Source organism: Erinaceus europaeus, chromosome 12 (genome assembly GCF_950295315.1).
Source record: "Erinaceus europaeus chromosome 12, mEriEur2.1, whole genome shotgun sequence".
Lineage (NCBI taxonomy): Eukaryota > Metazoa > Chordata > Mammalia > Eulipotyphla > Erinaceidae > Erinaceus > Erinaceus europaeus.
The window spans coordinates 81,775,302-81,794,688 of NC_080173.1; the positions used below are offsets into that span (position 1 = coordinate 81,775,302).

Consider the following 19,387-nt stretch of genomic DNA (forward strand, 5'->3'; position numbering starts at 1 on the left):
GTGAAATGGCTTCTCCCCTTTATACTTTCCTGCTCCTTCCTCCCCCACAGGAAGGAATCCACATGGTGCCTCGTTACTCAGTGTGCTCCATCTAAGAGTGAGTGAGCCATTCTCCATGGCTCAAGATGCCCATAATGATGTGGTGGGAAGTATAATGGACTGTTTTCTTTTCAACTCATCTCACTCGCTCCTAAGACGTACCAACTTTTTTTTTTTTTTTTTTAAGATTTGTTCCTTTATTGAGGGCCGGGTGGTGGTGCACCTGGTTAAGCACACGCTACAATGCACAAGGACCCGGGTTCAAGCCCCCGGTCCCCACCTGAAGGGCAAAAGCTTTGTGAGTGGTGAAGCAGGGCTGCAGGTGTCTGTCTTTCTCTCTCCCTATCACTCCTTCCTTCTCGATTTCTGGCTGTCTCAACCCAATAAATAAATAAATAAATAAGAAAAAATTTTAAACAACACAAAAAAACAAATGATTGTGAAGTTTTCTATCGGGGCTGTGCTGTACTATAAATACAGCTGGACAGTGTGGGAGGTCTTTAACTTAGCAGTGTCAATACATGGCTCGAGAGCCCCTCTTTGGATGAACAGAACACCTCAGTAGCTGAGGCTTTGTGTCACTTTATATCACCATTCTTGTCTCATACTCGTGAGGGGAGGAGACCCACATGACTGGCAGGAGAGGAAACAGGTTTATTTATTTATTTGCCTCCAGGGTTATCACTGGGGCTCGATACCTGCTCCTCGTGGCCATCTATTTCTGATTTTTTTTACTTTTGTTGCTCTTGTTGTTTATCGTAATCATTGTTGTTGGCTAGGACAGAGAGAAACAGAGAGAGGAAGGGTAGACAGAGAGAGGGAGAGAAAGACATACATCTGTAGACCTGCTTCACTGCCTATGAAGCAAACCCCCTCCAGGTGGGGAGCCAGGGGCTCAAATCGGGATCCTGATGCCAGTCTATGCACTTTACGCCACGTGCACTTAACCTGCTGTGTCACTGATCAGCTCCCCCCCTTTATTTTTTTGGATAGGACAGAGAGAAATTGAGAGGGGAAGGGGAAACAGAGAGGGGGAGAGAAAGACAGACATCTGCAGACCTGTTTCACCGCTTGTGAAGTGACCCTCTTACAAGTGGGGAGCCGGGGGCTCAAACCTGGATCCTTACACTTTGTACTAGCGTAAGTTTCCATTCTTTTTTCTCCCTCTCTCTTTTAAATTTTTTTTTTTTTATTTAATAAAGAGCAAACACGGTAGCACCTTATCTAATACCATATCCACCACAGGGTCCTGAATTTCAGCCCCAGCATTGCATAAGCCACAGTGATGCTATCTTTCTCTGCTCTCTCTCACTCTCTCGGGTAAATAAATCTTAAAAGACACAGATCTCACAAAATGATATGCTTCTTGGAATTAAGGCTCAGAAGTTATTTATCCATAGTGAACACGGTGGTTTTATTTCCCACCCCCAAAGAAATGAGCCTCTTTGTCGTCTAGAGATTAAAGATTTGAGTCTGTCCTAGAGCACAAATGATGACCTACAGGAATGGTGACCCAGAAAAGACAACGAAGGGAAAGGCATGGGGTAGAAAGAGCTTCATAATGTGTACCACAAAGCAGTTTCTCTGTTCTGTTAATTTTTCTTCTGCAGTGGTAGTCTTGCTAGGATAAGCATATTCTATTAATAGATATTACTAGCCCATTTAAGAAGTTGTTGATGCATTATTGATAACTCAACAAGTCAGTGGGAAAAAAGATGCTCCTCTCTGGGGAAAGCATTTCTGAGTCCCTCAGCAGCTCATGAGTCACATTTTTTTTTTTTTTTTTAACCAGAGCACTGCTTAGCTCTGGCTTATGGTGGTGCAGGGGATTGAACCTGGGACCTTGGAGCCTCAGGCATGGGAGTCTGTTTGCATAACCATTATGCTATCTACCCCTGCCCCATGAGTCACATTTTAATTGGTGGGGAAAGTCATTACTCAGTTCTCAAAGCTGGACCTGGGGAAACTAGGGGAGATCAACTTATTTTTCTGTCATTAAATAAGTGGATACATCTTGTGCCCCTGGAGGTAGCACAGTGGATAAAGCATTAGACTCTCAAGCACGAGATCCTAAGTTCGATTCCTGGCAGCTCATATACCACAGTGACGTCTGGTTCTCTCACTCCTTTCTCATTAAAAAAAAAAAAAAAAAGACATCTTTAAAAACATAATAATTGGGGCCAGGTGATCACCTGGTTGACTGCACGTTATAATGTGCAAGGAATCAGGTTTGAGCCCCTGGCCCCCACCTGGAAAGCTTCACGAGTGGCGAAGCACTGTTGCAGGTGTTTCTCTGAATTTCCTTCTGTCACTCCCTTCCCTCTTGATTTCCGGCTGTCTCTAGCCAATAAATAAATAAAAGATAATAAAAAGTTATACAAACATATGAAAGTATCAGAATTAGATAAAGCCTTGCTTTCTATATTATGTTCAAACTGTTGAACTTTTTTCTCTTGCAATTACTTCAAAAATGTATATAGATTTGAGAGACAGAAATTGAGAGGGAGGGGAAAACTGGGAGAGACAAAGAGAGACACCTACAACACTGATTCACGGCACATGAAGCTTTTCCCTGCAGGTGGGGACTGGGGGCTTAAACCCAGGTCCTTGTGTATCATAGCATGAGCACTCGACCAGGTGTGCTACACACCCACACACCCAGCCCCCCGCAATGACTTTTTTATTATTATCTTTATTTTATTCGATAGAGACAATCAGAAATCAAGAGGGAAGGGGGTGATAAAAAGGGAGAGAGACTAAAAACACTTGCAGCACTGCTTCACCACTAGCAAAGCTTTCCCCATGAAGACAGTAGGTAACTGGGGGCTCAAACCCGGGTCCTTGCACATTGTAACATGTGCACTCAACCAGGTGCACCACCACCCAGCCCCTGCAATGACTTTTATAGCCAGTGAAACCAAATAGCATTTTTTTTTAAATATTTACTTATTCCCTTTTGTTGCCCTTGTTGTTATTGATGTCGTCATTGTTGGATAGGACAGAGAGAAATGGAGAGAGGAGGGAAAGACAGAGAGGGGGAAAGAGAAAGATAGACAACTGCAGACCTGCTTCACCCCTTGTGAAGCGACTCCCCTGCAGGTGGAGAGCTGGGGGCTCAAAGTGGTATCCTTATGCTGGTCCTTGTGCTTTGTGCCACCTGCACTTAACTCACTGCGCTACCGCCCAACTCCTCCAAATACCATTCTTAACAGTAGGAGTATAAACATTTCTTTTAAGTATATATTTTATTTATTTTAATGAGAGAGAGGGCACATGCACAAAAAGTACATCAGAGCACTGCTCACCTCTGGCTTACGGTGGTGTGGGGATTGAACCTGGGACTCTGGAGCCTCAGGCATGAATATATTTTTGTATAACTATTATGCTATCTCCCTCACCTGAGAACTGAAAAAATTTTTTTTTCTTTTTTATTTAAGAAAGGATTAATTAACAAACCATAGGGTAGGAGGGGTACAACTCCACACAATTCCCACCACCCAATCTCCATATCCCACCCCCTCCCCCGATAGCTTTCCCATTCTCTATCCCTCTGGGAGCATGGACCCAGGGTCATTGTGGGTTGCAGAAGGTAGAAGGTCTGGCTTCTGTAATTGCTTCCCCGCTGAACATGGACGTTGACTGGTCGGTCCATACTCCCAGTCTGCCTCTCTCTTTCCCTAGTAGGGTGGGTCTCTGGGGAAGCTGAGCTCCAGGACATATTGGTGGGGTCTTCAATCCAGGGAAGTCTGGCCGGCATCCTGATGACACCTGGAACCTGGTGACTGAAAAGAGAGTTAACATACAAAGCCAAACAAATTGTTGAGCAATCATGGACCCAAAGCTTGGAAAAGTGGAGAGGAAGTATTAGGGAGGTACTCACTGCAAACTCTAGTGTACTTCTGCTTTCTTACTTTGGTGCCATACTCCAAACTCAGTCAATTTCTGCTTTGCGTTTCTACTTCTTCTTTTTTTTTTTTTTTACATGCATAACATTCCCCAGATTCCCATTTAACAATACAACCCCCACTATTTCATTCATCATTTTTCATGGATCTGTATTCTGAAAAAAAAAAAAAAATTTTTTTTTAAATAAAAAAAACTAGGTCCTAATCTCTGTGCTCACAAACTCTCAGGTCAGTTCTTTCTTCTATGGGCAATTGCTCTCTGGGTAACCGTAAGCAGGAGGCCAGATTAGAGTTGGCAGAGTGTTTTAAATGCACATGTTCATACAGACATGTTCCACAGAAATGAAAATTCAGAACAAAGTCCTGGTTCTCCTCTCCTTCACTGATCGTGCTGTTGGCTTCCTTTATTCTACCTTTCACATCTGTTCTATGGATCCTCTATTGTGGCCTGATTTGAAGTAGTAGGCAACATGCTAGAATATTAAAAATGTCAGACTAGAAATTGCTTCGACCACTGTCCCCCCCAGATCTAATTCACAGAATAGTATCATGAGAGACATCAACAGAAATGTCAAGAGAGGAAAAAAAAAACAATGTTAGGAGCTGGGGAGATAGCTCCCCAACTGTGTGTGTGGGGGGGTGCTGGGGGGAGTCACTTCACAAGCGGTGACGCTGGTCTGCAGGTGTCTTTCTCAATCTGCAGTACTGTCAATAGCCAGACAAATGTTCTGGAAAAAGAAAGGAAGAAAGGGAAGAAGGAAGGGAGGGAAGAAGGTAAGAAAAAGAAGAAGAAAGTCTTAGGCAAATAAGGTTGATACAAGCTGTATAGCCTCTTCTTGGAGGAAGAAAAACAGAGTATATTGCCGGGCGAGACAGAAGACCAGGGACTCATGGCTGAGCTGGGAAGCAGTATCTCTAGTCACAATCCTGTCCTTATATATACTCGCCAAGTAGGGTGGAAACAGGATGTGACATAGAGAGGGTGGAGCGAAAAAAGACTGGTGGAAATCAGGGTGTACTAGGAGAGGGGGCGGAGCAAAAAGACATCCTGAACCAGTGGGGATTGAACCAATGCTCTGCAGGCAGGGTGGTGTTTAGTTAACAGTGGTTATGTAAATAGAATCCAGTGTTAAGCAGGGGGGATTAAACCAATGAAACAGAAGGGGTTTTAGAAGAATTAGAAGCATAGCAACAGTATATTATATTTGCATATAAAATGTAAAGGTTTTTAGCACATAAAGGCACATCTATATATAAGACTTTAAGGTTATTTAATACCAAATGTTTCCAAAGTTCCTTTTTTTGCACAGGGTACAAGACATTTTGGGGAAAACGTATGAAAGAAAACAATATTCTTCAAATAATTTTTTAGATTCAGTCTAGATCATAACAAAGGACAAAGTGGCCAGCGTAACACCGAATGTCTAGAGGTGGGAGGGCTGGCTGATACTTTCTTCTACTGGACGAGGAAGCTCATCCTTTTCATTGTCTTTGTACAGATTGTCCAGTTCCAGTTGGTTCTTCCGTATGCTGTCCAAGTTCAGTTGTTGGTATCTTCTTTTAAAAAAGCCACACTGAAAGAAAAAAAAGAGAGAGAGAGCCACACTAAAACAAAGGAAGGGGAAGCCCAATTACAATATTTATTTATTCTTTTGTTACCCTTATTGTTTTATTGTTGTAGTTACTTGTTGTCGTCATTGTTGGATAGGACAGAGAGAAATGGAGAGAGGAGGGGAAGACAGAGGTGGAGAAAGACAGACACCTGCAGCAAATCTGCTGCACTGCCTGTGAAGTGACCCCCCTGAGGTGGAGAGCCAGGGGCTCGAACCAAGATCTTTCTTTAAGCCAGTCCTTGAGCTTTGCGCTACTTGTGCCACCTGCACTTAACCCGCTGCACTACTGCCTGACTCCCGGAAGCCCAATTATAAACCTAAGCTATACAACTGTTTATCTGGATGTTGCTGAAACAGCGCTACACTCTTCTGCTTCAGGTGTCCTCGGAACCTCACTGATATTCCAGCCCAGTGACACGCTCCCCCAAGCAGAAGTGACTTTCTTCCTCTTTATTATCACCAGAGTTATCACTGGGGCTCAGTCCCTACACAGTAACTCTAACCATTCCTGGTGGCCATTTTTAAATTTTCTTTTCTTTGACAGTGTGAGAGGACGGAGGGAGAAAGTGGTAGGGAAGAAAGGCAGCACTGTTCATAAAGCTTCCCCTGCCCCGCAGCTGCAGGTGGGAACCAGGGACTTGAACCTATGTCCTTATGCATGGTAATATATGCACTCTACCCAGTGAGGCACTGCCTCATTCCCAAAAGTGACTTTCCACTTTCCTTTGAGCCTACAGAAAACTTCGACCATTTTTTAAGTACTTACATATGTGTATTTTTTTTCACTGAGAGAGGGAAAGAGACAGAGAAACGCCAGAGCACTGCTCCATCCTTTTATACAGTGCCAGGTATCAAAACAGGGCCCTACACCTGCAAGACATTAATTCTACTGCTGAGTTAACTCTCCAGTTCTAACTTTTTTTTTAACTTAATTCTGCAAAGCATTATATAAACTAGTAGTGCTGGATCTTACTTATGTGAGAGTCTTCAGCTTCTGACTATAAGGATAAAGAGGTCAAGCACTGGCTACTATGTCATGAAATTCACAATTTAGCAGAAAGAGAAAGAATTATATAACAGTGTGACAACTGCCACTCAGAAGGATTTCCAGAGGGGAGCTCACAGAAAGAACACAGAGCTCAGAGCACTCGGGAATCTCGGGGCTGAGTTGGAAGGGAAGAGTATGAGCAAGATGGCAAAATGGAGAAGAGCATTTGGCTAAAGAGATTGGGGGTGTGGGGGAAACAGCTTCACTGCATCTAACAAACAGAGATATAAGCCAATTTAGGGAACAGCGTAACATGTTCATAGAACAAAAGAAAACTTGGTTGGGGGGTAGATAGCATAATGGATATGCAGACTCTCAGGGAGTCCGGCGGTAGTGCAGTGGGTTAAGCGCACGTGGCACAAAGTGTAAGGCACAAGTGGCATAAAGCGCAAGGACCGGCTTAAGGATCCCAGTTCGAGCCCCCGGCTCCCTACCTGCAGGTGTCTATCTTTCTCTCCCCCTCTGTCTTACCCTCTTCTCTCCACTTCTCTCTGTCCTATCTAATGACAACATCAATAACAACAACAATAACTACAACAACAGTAAAAAAACAAGGGCAACAAAAGGGAAAATAAATAAACACCAAAAAATTAAAAAAAAAAGAGACTTTCATATCTGAAGCTCCAAAGTCCTAGGTTCAATCCCCCACACCAACATAAACCAGAGCTGGTGAAAGAAAGAAAAAGAAAGGAAGGAATAGAAGAAAGGAAAGAAGGAAAAAGAAGAATAGTGAAGGATAAGGCTGCAGTGGAGGATTTGAATAGCAGTAAGAGTCTGGCGGGTCGAGGGGTAGCACAGCAGGTTAAGCGCACATGGCATGAAGTGCAAGGAACCCAGTTCCAAGCCTCCGGCTCCCCACCTGCAAGGGGGGGTCCCTTCACAAGTGGTGAAGCAGGTCTGCAGGTGTCTGTCTTTCTCTCCCCCCTCTGTCTTTCCCTTCTCTCTCAATTTCTCTCTGTCCTATCCAGCAACAACAACAGCAATAATAGCAACAACAATAAGGGCAACAAAAATGGGGGCAAAATGGCCTCCAGGAGCAGTGGATTCATAGTGCAGGCACCAAGCTCCAGCAATAACCCTGGAGGCAAAAAAAAAAAAAAAAAAAAGGCTGAACAGGAAAAGGAAAGGATTTTAAACTAGAGGCCAACAATCAGATCTGTTTCAAGAAAATTTCTCTACATTGTAATACCTCGAGTTTTTCAAAATTTCATACAGTTGGGGAGCCGGGGCTCGAACCGGGATCCTTATGCCGGTCCTTGTGCTTTGCGCCACCTGCGCTTAACCCGCTGCGCTACCGCCCGACTCCCGGAATGAAACTTTTGCAGCCCAAGTGAGAGGAAGGACTTCAGCTGAGATTGTCTTAAAGGAGCTTAAGTCTCTGCCGGGGTCCCCTCAGCAACCTCCAGAAACCGGCATCTTTAAAGAGAAAGTCAGCCAGTGCCCTGTGTGCTGTGTGTGCCCGCTTCGGGGAGGGGACCTGGCAGGATGGGTGGCAGGGCTTGTCCTCTAGAGCCTGGCTTGGGGAGGACTAAGTGATTGGAGGAAGGAGTCCCATCACTGAAACAAAACATTGATTTTTGCCAGAAGATACTTTGTTGCCAAGTTGAAATTTAACTAACTAACTAAATAAATGATCTTATTATTTTATTTCAAGGAATGAACTCAAGGTCTTCCATGTGTACACCATCTCCTAATTTAATCATTATATTTTAATACTTAATTTATTTTAATGAGCAAGAGAGAGTGCAGGGCATGCCTCATCTTTGAGTGCTGGTGGTGCTGGGGATTGAACTTGGGAACTCAGAGCCTCCAGTAGGTACAACCACTAAGCTACCTACCTCCACAACCCAATCATTTTATTTATTTTATTTTATTACTTTAAAATTATTTTATTGGGAGTTGGGCAGTAGCGCAGGTGGTGCAAAGCGCAAGGACCGGCCCAAGGATCCCAGTTTTGAGCCCCCGGCTCCCCACCTGCAGGGGAGTCGCTTCCCAGGCGGTGAAGCAGGTCTGCAGGTGTCTGTCTTTCTCTCCCCCTCTCTGTCTTCCCCTCCTCTCTCCATTTCTCTCTGTCCTGTCCAACAACGACAACAACAATAATAACTACAGCAATGGAACAACAAGGGCAACAAAAGGGAATAAATAAATAAAATAAATATTTAAATAAATAAAACTTAAAAAAGTTTCATTCAGTCTAATTATTTCATATGGCACTGACTATAATAGTTTCATAATTTCTAGTATATTAAGCACTTAATATGTTGTGTCATTTGAAATCACATATTAAGTTCAGTAAAGTACATTTTAATGAGAGCTAAGTGGTGTGAAAATATTAATACATGACGGTTCATCTCGGAGTTGGGATTATCTGGGTCTGTCCCTGGAGTGTCTGCCTAGAGCACCAGCAGGTGAGGGAGGGTGAGGACAGAGCCAGTGTGGCCCCACGGTGTCAGATGAGATGAGAATATTCCTAATTTGGGAGTTCAGCACTTTAAGGTGTGGGATTTCCCAGTGAGCTTCAGGATCATGGAAAGCAAGCTGGGAAAAAACACAACTTTTGTTTAGTTGTTTTTATGAGACAGAGAGAGAGAGAGAGACAGAGAGACAGAGAGAGAAGCACACTGCTCATCTCTGCCACAAGGTGGTATGGGACTTGAACCTGGGACCTCCAGGTCTTGGATTTGCAAGCTTTGTGCTCGAAAGAAAAAAAAAAAAAAAAAAAAAAAAACAAAATTTCATACAGAAGCTTGCTCATTTGCATAAACAGGTATGTTAAGGAAAAAGGGGAATGTAGGGACCAGAGGGGAGGGTCAGTGGGTAGAGTGTATATCTTCCATGTGTGAGGCCCTGGGTTCAATTCCCAGCACTGCATAAGAGCAAAAGACAAAGCGAGTCAGAACTCCGTAAACGGTAGAGCCGTGCTCTGGTGTTGCTCAGTTTCCCTCACCTGACGTAAGCGTACGCAGTCAAGTGCACGCTTTATCAGGCACGAGCCCTGCCCCCACGCCCTGCACAGCATGGAGGCCCCAGAGACTGCAAAGGGAATACCACTGATGGAAAGCAGGTGCTCTGGTATCTCCTTCTAGCCCCTCAAAAATAGAGAATAAAAGTTGGGCCAGGGAAGTAGCTTTGCAGTATACGGTATAGCGCGTACATACAGCCCTGCTCCAGCCCCAACTCCCCAGGCACTGCATTAAAATAACGAGGGCAAAGCAGCCACTAGGCCACAGCAGCTGCTCTATCCCAGGGACCTCTAGCCTTCATGAACACAAGTGGCACTAACCTTGAATAAGATGACTATGATCAAAATCAAGACCAAAAAGCCACCAACACTGCTTCCAATGATGAGAGGCAAAGGAAGGAGCACATCTCCTGGCAGGAAAATGACAAAGATCTAGAGCAAAACAAAGACATCATCCGACAGGTCAGATAAAGTAAACGAGGAAAAAGAAGTTTGGGGGGCCGGGTGGTGGTGCACCTGGTTGAGCGCACGTATTACACTGCACAAGGACCCAGGTTCGAGCCAGTTCCCACCTGCAGGGGGTAAGCTTTACGAGTGGTGAAGCAGGGCTGCAGGTGTCTCTTTGTCTCTCTCTCTCTCTCTCCTCCTCCTCTCAATTTGTGGCTGTCTCTATCCAATAAATAAATAAAGATAATTAAAAAAAAAAGAAAAAAGAAGTTCGGGGGCTGTGTGGTAGCGCAGCAGGTTAAGCGCATGTGACACGATGTGCAAGGACAGGTAGGCATAAAGATCCTAGTTAGAGCCTGTGGGGGGTTGTGCTTCACAGGCAGTGAAGCAGGTCTGCAGGTGTCTGTCTTTCTTTCCTCTTCTCTGTCTCCCCCCTCTCTCCATTTCTCTGTCCTGTCCAACAATAATAGCAGAAGGGCAACAAAAGTGGGGAGGGGAGAGAAAAAAAATTCCACATTATTTTAAGCAGCAAAACAGGAAAAAGTTGCAACATTCAGTATATTAATCAGGACTGGCTACTGTAGCTGGGGAAGTGGGTCAGATGACAGAGCACCGGACTTGCATGCCTGAAGTTTCCACTGAATGTGTCAGAGTGGTACTCTGGTTTCTCGCTCTCATATATAATAAATAAAATAAATCTTAAAAAAAAAAAAAAAACTGGTGGCATTAAAGTAAAAAACTAAACAGTAATATAATATGGTTTAATTACTGCAAACCATTAATTTTAAATTAATTTTAAAATGATAAAATAAAGCAATAAATATAAAAGTTCTTGATACAATATCTACAATAATCTACTGAGACTTCTGGTTTCTGGTTCTGCTGGTAAGGAGCTTAAGAGTCACCAGCCCATGGTAGTGCAGCAGTTAAGCGCAGGTGGTGCAAAGCACAAGAACCAGCGTAAAGATCCTGGTTCAAGCCCCCGGCTCCCCACCTGCAGGGGAGTCGCTTCACAGGCGGTGAAGCAGGACTGCAGGTGTCTATCTTTCTCTCCCCTTCTCTGTCTTCCCCTCCTCTTTCCATTTCTCTGTCCTATCCAACAATGACAACAACAATAATAACTGTAACAATAAAACAAGGGCAACAAAAAGGAAAAAAATGAATAAATAAATATTGAAAAAAAAAAAGAATCACCAGGTTCAAAGCTCGGTCATGCACAAGACAAAGGAGCACACCACCCAAGGGAGCTGTTTTGTCAGTCATGGGAAAATGGCATGACTTTTCCAAAAACATATAAAGACATGTCAACAGTAAGCTCCTTTGGAAGACGGAGCTAAGGTTGTAGACGCTGGGAGAGAGGGAAACGTTTCATTTGGTAGCTTCCTGCATGGCCCAAATTTTCTCACTACTTTTTGTTAAATCAGGGCAGTGGAATAATGGAACCTTTTATTTCTTTCAGATCATTTTCTATATAAAACATTTTTTAAGAATGTTAAAATATCTGACATGGTTAGTGAACTGCTCCTTTCTCCTCCTCCACAGAATTTAGCAATTCAGCCTCACTCTCCGGACATTTCCTCTCCTGACTCCTGGATGGATAATCACTAAAAAGCCAGCAGCACATGTGGGTGAGTATCAGCATGAATGACTCTCAGAGTAACACACACAGGACTATTCACCACACATATCACAAATGTGAGTTTGAGGAGCCAGTGGTAGCACACCTGGCTAAGCGCATACATTACAATGCATAAGGACCCAGGTTCCAGCCCCAAGTCCCCACCTGCAGGGGGGAAGCCTTGTGAGTGGTAAAGCAAGGCTGCAGATGTCTGTCTTTTCCCCTCTCTGTCTCCCCCTTCCTTCTCGATTTCTAGCTGTCTCTACCCACTAAATAAGGATAATAATTAAAAAAAAAATTTAAGTTTGACTTGTCATATTTCTATAAAATGTGTCCTAAGAATTCTAGTGCTAGGTCTAAAATTTGCAAAAGAATTATGCATTCGTGAATACTGTTTTGAAACTACAATTCAGCTGGGGAGATAGCATAATGGTTATGCAAAAGACCTGGGGGGGGTAAGGCAGAATTATAGTTATGCAGAGACTCTCCTACTCAAGGCTCCAGTGTCTCAGGTTCAACCCCATGCACCACCATAAGCCAGAGTTGAGTAGTGCTCTGATAAAAAAGCAAGCAAACAAACAAAAAAATCCCAAAACTGTGATCTGCAAGGTGGATAAAGCACTGGACTCTTAAGCATGAGATCTTGTTTGATCCCCAGCACCATATGTACCAGAGTGATGTCTTCTGGATCTTTCTCTCTATCCCGCTCATTAATAAATTTAAAAGGGGGGGGGTCGGGCGGTAGCACAGTGGGTTAAGTGCAAGGACTGGCATTAGGACTTCATCACTTCACAAGTGGTGAAGCAGGTCTGCAGGTGTCTTCTCCTCCTCTCTTGATTTCTGTCTGTTCTAATAACAGCAGCAGCAATGGCAAGAACAGTAAGGACAACAACAAGGGCAACAACAAAGACAACAAAATGAGAAAAAAAAAAAAAAAGGCCTCCAGCAGCAGTGGATTCATGGTGCTGGCACTGAGCCCCAGCAATAACCCTGAGGGCAAAAAATAAATAGATTAATTAATTAATTAATTGTAACTTTTAAAAAGACTTTCAGGCCAGAGGCTCTTAAGTCCCAGGTTCAATCCACCACACCACTCTAAGCCAGAGCTGTGCAATGTTCTGGTAAAAAAACATAAGAAGAAAAATTTCAAATATTTAAAATATTGTAACTAAGCACTGGTACTACATCCCTCTCTTTTAAAAACTTTAGTCTTCTGAATATTTTTTTTTTCTTAAAAACTAAACCTTTTATTATTGGACAGAGAGAGAAACTGAAAGGGAAGGGGGAGACAGAGGGAAGAGACAAAGAGATACCTGCAGGCCTCATCACCACTCTTTAAAAAAAATTTTTTTTTTTTTTTTACTATCTTTGTTGGATAGAGACAGCCAGAAATAAATCAAGAGGGAAGAGGGTGACAGAGAAGGAGAGAGACAGAGAGACACCTGCAGCCCTGCTTCACCACTCGTGAAGTTTTCCCTCTATAGGTAAGGGCCGGGGGCTCAAGGCCGGGGGCTCGAACCCGGGTCCTTGTGCATTGTAATAAGGGCGCTCAGTCAGCTACGCCACCACTCAGCCCCCCTCTTCACCACTCTTGAAGCTTTCCCACCTCAGCACCTCAGGCATGAAAGCCTTTTGCAGAACCATTATTCTAGCTCCCCAGTCCTTCCAGAGGATACTACATCTCTCTAAAGAGACGATAAATAAAATTAAATTCTCGTGCTGGGGAGATAGCATAATGATTATGCAGAGCCTTCGATGCCTGAGGCTTCAAGGTCCCATGTTCAGTCCTTAGCACAGCCATAAGCCAGAGCTGAGCAGTACTCTGGGTAAAAATAATGATAATAATAATGAATGATAAACAGAAAGGGGACGACAACAACAGAATACAGCCTGTCAGGTGCAGTTTCCCCAGGACTACCTAGAAACAGCCGGGACTTACCTTAGTTCTGTGGTTCTCTGCATTCAGCCCCTCATACAGAGATCTGTTGAAAGATATCTCAGCAAGGATCTGCAGTTCAGTTACCTCTGTTTGTAGCTATAAGATAAGGGGGGGAGGGGATGAAACATAATTAATAGTTTATAGTAAATACAATTGTTGGTACATGTGTAAAATTTCTCAGTTTTCTGCAAAACTCTCTCACCCTCAGCCTAGGTCCTCCTCCACCTTCGTGTACAAGGGCCTGAAAGTTCCTCTCCTACCTTGGTGCAATACTTTTTTTTTTTTTTAATTTATTCTCTTTTGTTGCCCTTGTTTTATTGTTGTAGTTATTGTTGATGTCGTTGTTGTTGGATAGGACAGAGAGAAATGGAGAGAGGAGGGGAAGACAGAGAGGGGGAGAGAAAGATAGACACCTGCAGACCTGCTTCACCGCCTGTGAAGTGACTCCCCTGCAGGTGGGGAGCCGGGGCTCGAACTGGGATCCTTATGCTGGTCCTTGTGCTTTATGCCACCTGCGCTTAACCTGCTGTGCTACCGCCTGACTCCCCACTTTTTGTTTTTAAGATAACATTTGAATTAATATAGAAGAAACCACTCTTATATACAATTTTCCCCCAAAGGAAGAACAAGTACAAAGGTCCTGTGGTTAGAGCAGTAACAGCAAACTGAAGGGGAGCCAGAGACAACCCGAACTGCCCCTGCGGCTCCAGACAGACTATGACCCACATAGTCAACGACTGCCACCTCTCCAGATTCAAAGGAGGTCTCGAAGCTTTACATCAGGCTCAACCTGACGCTGGCTACGGAAGAAGGGCAAACACTAGAAGAAGAAGAAGCAAACTGAAGGAACAGAGAACAGAACATAAAGCTGAAGAATATGAAGAAACCAGATTATGAAGTGCCAAGCAACCCACTGAAAAAAGTATGGTTTTATTAAATGGATTCAAATAACCACCCACCTCCACCCCTTGAAAGTGGACAAGCGTGTGGTCCGGGAGGTGGCGCAGTGGATGGAGCGTGGGACTCTCAAGTAAGAGGTCCTGAGTTCAATCCCCGGCAGTACATATACCAGAGTGATGTCTGGTTCTCTCTCTTTCTTCCTATCCCTCTCATTGATAAATTAATAAAGTTAAAATTTTAAAAAGTAGGCAAGTGTATAATGAGTTTTTTAAAAAGCTGACTGTGGCGAGCCAAGCGGTAGCGCAGCAGGTTAAGCGCACGTGGAGCAAAGCACAAGGACCGGCATAAGGATCCGGGTTTGAGTCCTCGGCTCCCCACCTGCAGGGGAGTCGCTTCACAGGCGGTGAAGCAGGTCTGCAGGTGTCTATCTTTCTCTCCCCCTCTGTCTTCCTTTCTTCTCTCCTTTTCTGTCATATCCAACAACGACATCAATAACAACAACAGCAATAACAACCACCACGATAAACCACAACAAAAGGGGAAAATGACCTCCAGGAGCAGTGGATTCGTAGTGCAGGCACCGAGTCCCAGCAATAACCCTGGCAGTAAAAAATTTAAAATAAATAAATAAAAGTAAAATTAAAAAAAGAATGTTTGTAGAGGACATAGCAAGAGATGGTAGCCTGAACTACAACCGCAGTCGCAGGAGAGCTGCGGAGAGATGAATGAGTTTGAAATAGATCGTGAATAGATACGAGGGCACAGAAATGCTAGAGGTCACACAAGTAATTCCTAGCAAGTAGCTGGTAAATTATTCCAAGCATTTGGGGAAGGTGCAGCCTGGGTCAGAAGGTGAATCAAAAGACCTATGTTATTTTGGGAGGTGGTGGTCCTCCCCAGGGGCAGATCACCAACCAGATCTCAGTACCTGCTTAAGCCCATTCGGGGAGAGCTCGGCAGCCACGGTTACATTTTCTTTATCCGCCGCGATGGTACAGGTCACGGAATGCCATTTGTCCACATGCTAGAGAAGTATTTTTTTAAATATTTATTTTATGTATTCCCTTTTGTTGCCCTTGTTTATTGTTTTACTTATTGTTGTTGTTGATGTCGTCGTCGTTGGATAGGACAGAGAGAAATGGAGAGAGGAGGTGAAGACAGAGAGGGGGAGAGAAAGACAGACACCTGCAGACCTGCTTCACCGCCTGTGAAGCGACTCCCCTGCAGGTGGGGAGCCGGGGGCTCGAACCGGGATCCCTGCAGGTGGGGAGCCGGGGGCTCGAACCGGGATCCTTTCGTCAGTCCCTGCGCTTTGCGCCACAAGCGCTTAACCCGCTGCGCTACAGCCCGACTCCCTAGATAAGTATTTTTAAACATTTTTCTTTACTTATTATTGGATAGAGACAGACAGGAATTGAGAGGGGAGGAGGAGACAAGAGAGCAGGAGAGAAACTGACAGACACCTGCAGCTCTACTTCACCACTTGTGAAGCTTTCCCCCTGCAGGTGGGGACCCGGGGCTTGAACCTGGGTCCTTGCACATGGTGCTTGCTGGGTGTGCTTAACCAGGCGCGCCACTGCCCGGCCCCTGCTGGCAAAGTTGCAAAATGTAGTGGCACAGCTGGAAACGTTAAGACTTGACACCCAGAGCACCTTAAGGTCCCACAGCTGAGGGTGTGTGTCGTGTCGGCGCTCGCCCGGCAAATGTCACCCAATGGAGAAGCTACGGAGGATCCAGTCCTGGCTTCTAGGCAAGTGCTTTTAGGCGCAGGCCTCGGGAACTTCCCTTCCCGGCCTCTCTCGCCCTGCTTCAGGCTCTCCCACCCCAACCCCCCAGCCGCCTCGGGGTCGCAACGCTCACCTGCACCGGCTCGCTCCCACAGGAGTCCTCGTCACGCCGCGTGCATACCGTGGTAGCCTGCAACGACAGCCATTCCCGGGAGCCCTTGAGGAAGCCATATTAACAGGGCCACCCCGCCTCTCCGCGTTCTCGCGAGACCCGCCGTAGTGCGCACGCGCGCGTTCCCGGGCGCTAGGACCCGGCGCCTGTGGGCGCCCGGAGGAAGTCTCGCGGTGTTTGCGTTTGAACTGGCTGGCGGGTGCCGAGCATGGCGGCGTCACTCCCGGGACCCGGGAGCCGGCTCTTCCGAACGTATGGAGCTGCGGGCGGCCGGGAGACGCCGCGGCGGCCAGGCCGGGCAGCCGCACACTGGTTCTCCCCGAAAGATCGGAGACGTTTCTTCAGCAGTAGCAGTAGCAGCGACGCCAGCGGCCCCTCGCTGTTGGTCGCTTCCGACGACCCCGACGACCCCGACGACCCCGACTTCGAGGGCAGCCCGGTGGGAAAGCGGCGCAAGGGCGCAGGGCGCCGGGTCGCCGCGGCCCCGCCGAGCCAGATCGTGACCAGAAGGCGCGGGCGGCCGAGCCAGTTCGCAGCCCCGGGACACGACCCGCCGAGCCCCGCCACGACCCCCAGACACCTGAGGCTGCGAGCTCGGCCCCCGCAGAAGTGCAGCACCCCCTGCGGGCCCCTGGGGCCCCTGCACCTGCCGCCCTTCCCCGCCAGCATCGCGGGCCGCCTCGGCCCGGACCTCCGCGGGTGCAGGCAGCCCGGGGACGGCAGCGAGCTGGGCACCAGCGCCTCCCTCTTCAGCCCTCTGGCCTCCCCCGGCGCCGGGTCACCAGGGCCAGGAGATGCGGCGGCCGAGAGTCCGAGCGACGTGCGCTCCCCGGCGGCCACGCGGGACCGGTCGCCTCGCCCCTGCGCCCGCAGGTTCGCCCGCTTGGCCGCCGGCGCCAGCCTCAGGTCAGTTCTCTTTGGCCCAGCAGACTCGGGGAGCCCCGAGGACCCTGAGTTTGGGGCCGATGGGAAGGAAGTGACGGGCTCCTGCTGCGAAAGGCGGCGGTGGGGAAGGAGGTTGGAGAGCCCGGGTGTGCCGGGCGACTGGAGCAGCAGCAGGACCGCAGACCGAGGGTCTCGTCTAGAGACTGCGTCTGGCCAGACAGGCCGGGAGGACGGTGCTTGCGAGACCAGCAGGCCAGAGGCAGCTGGGACACGCTGGAAAAGGAAGCGTCGGGAGACAGGGGGCACGTCCCGGCTCCATGACCACCGGCACAAAAGAGGCAAAATAGGAGAAAACCAGTCACGCCTCACCCAGGACCTGACCCGTTTGCAGAATGCCTGCTCTTGGACCAAAACCAGGGCCTCCTTCAGTTTGCACAAGAAGAAGATCATAACCGAGGTGTCAGAAGTGTGCAGCAGCAATACTATTGCCAGTTCTCTCGCTCGGTCCCTCCTGTCAGAAGCGTGTAGCACTCCTGTCATGAACAGAACCAGCAGTGCTCTGTCCCCTTGGCGCTCATCTTCCATGTATTTGCTCACCCCCTCGAAGACAGCACACCTTGCGGATAAAAAGACACTGGACGCTGTCAAGGTGTATGGGGAATGCAACCAGGAAGGTCCTGTCCCCTTCAGCTATTATTTTTCTACAGAAAAACTGGAACATTGTAAAAAGATTGGGGAAGGTGTGTTTGGTGAAGTGTTTGAGATTACTGATAATCACACACCCGTAGCCCTAAAAATCATCGCTATTGAAGGAGCGGATTTAGTCAATGGAGCCCATCAGAAAACCTTTGAGGAAATTCTGCCAGAGATCATCATCTCCAAAGAGCTGAGCCTCTTGTCTGACGATGCCTGCCACCGCACAGAAGGCTTTATTGGGCTGCACTCAGTGCATTGTGTTCAAGGGTCTTACCCTCCCTTGCTCCTCAGAGCCTGGGATCACTATGATTCAACCAAAGGGTCTGCAAATGACCGCCCTGACTTTTTTAAGGAAGACCAGCTCTTCATTGTGCTGGAATTTGAGTTTGGGGGGACTGATTTAGAACAAATGAGAACAAAGTTAAATTCTCTGTCCACGGCAAAGAGCATTCTCCACCAGATCACCGCATCCCTCGCTGTGGCAGAGGCGGCACTGCACTTTGAACACCGAGACTTGCACTGGGGGAACATACTTTTAAAGAAGACCAGCTTCAAAGAGCTCCAGTACACCCTCAATGGGGAGACGAGCACTATCCCCACCCACGGACTACAAGTCAACATCATCGACTACACCCTGTCGCGCCTGGAGCGGGATGGGATTGTGATTTTCTGCGATATTTCCAAGGACGAGGACCTATTCACAGGTGAAGGCGACTACCAGTTCGAGGTCTACAGGCTAATGAGGAAGGAGAGCAACAACCGCTGGGGCGACTACCACCCTTACAGTAACGTGCTCTGGCTACATTACCTCACAGACAAGATTCTGAATCAAATGACTTTTAAGAAAAAGGCTAACACTCCTGCCTTGAAGCAAATGAAAAGAAAGATTGAGTATTTCCATAAGACAATGCTGAACTTCAGCTCTGCCACTGACCTGCTCTGCCAGCACAGTCTGTTTAAGTAAACCCAAGGCGCCTCACTTCCCTTGAGAAAGCACCTGTCCCAGGGTCCCCAGTGCCCACCTTCACTCGCCTTCCGCAGGGTGGAATTCCCATTCCTAATATTGCTAATCAGCTCTTTAAACAAGAATTTTGCTTCCAAGTGGAAACTGAAATGTTTGGTGAAATGTTTAAACCTACTACTCACTGTTCTTAAAAAAATAAATGACTCATGGGAACAGACAGTGTGCACTATGTAAACCCTCTTCCTGTTAACAACAGTCTGTTGCTCAGATTCTGTACTTTCCTTATTGAGCCATGGCACTTTATGTAGTCTGAGCAATAGTAACATTTTAGGAATGTCCAGGCAGTCACACTGATGAGAGCCTGTTGCTGTGGGTGTTGGATTGTTAGTCCAGCTTTGGGAACCATTAAGTTAATTTTGTATAGCTAGCAGATTATGTCATAAAAATCCAAAAGGTCTTGTGGTCCAGGAGG

General features: G+C 46.6%; 2 protein-coding genes across 2 annotated transcripts; one reads left to right on the plus strand and one right to left on the minus strand.

Annotated features, from left to right (window-relative positions):
• Positions 1-5,198: 5,198 nt before the first annotated feature.
• Positions 5,199-16,580, minus strand: LOC132542126 (integrin alpha-E-like). The gene is made up of 6 exons (XM_060204901.1): positions 16,517-16,580; positions 16,332-16,432; positions 15,400-15,495; positions 13,572-13,667; positions 9,889-9,999; positions 5,199-5,518 (listed from the first exon to the last, which is right to left on the minus strand). The coding sequence occupies exons 1-6, from the start codon at positions 16,578-16,580 to the stop codon at positions 5,369-5,371; spliced, it is 618 nt and encodes a 205-aa protein (XP_060060884.1). The 3' UTR covers positions 5,199-5,368.
• HASPIN (histone H3 associated protein kinase) lies at positions 16,579-19,128 on the plus strand. The gene has a single exon (XM_007521022.2). It carries the CDS (start codon positions 16,579-16,581, stop codon positions 18,913-18,915), a length of 2,337 nt encoding a protein of 778 aa, XP_007521084.1. The 3' UTR covers positions 18,916-19,128.
• Positions 19,129-19,387: the final 259 nt, after the last annotated feature.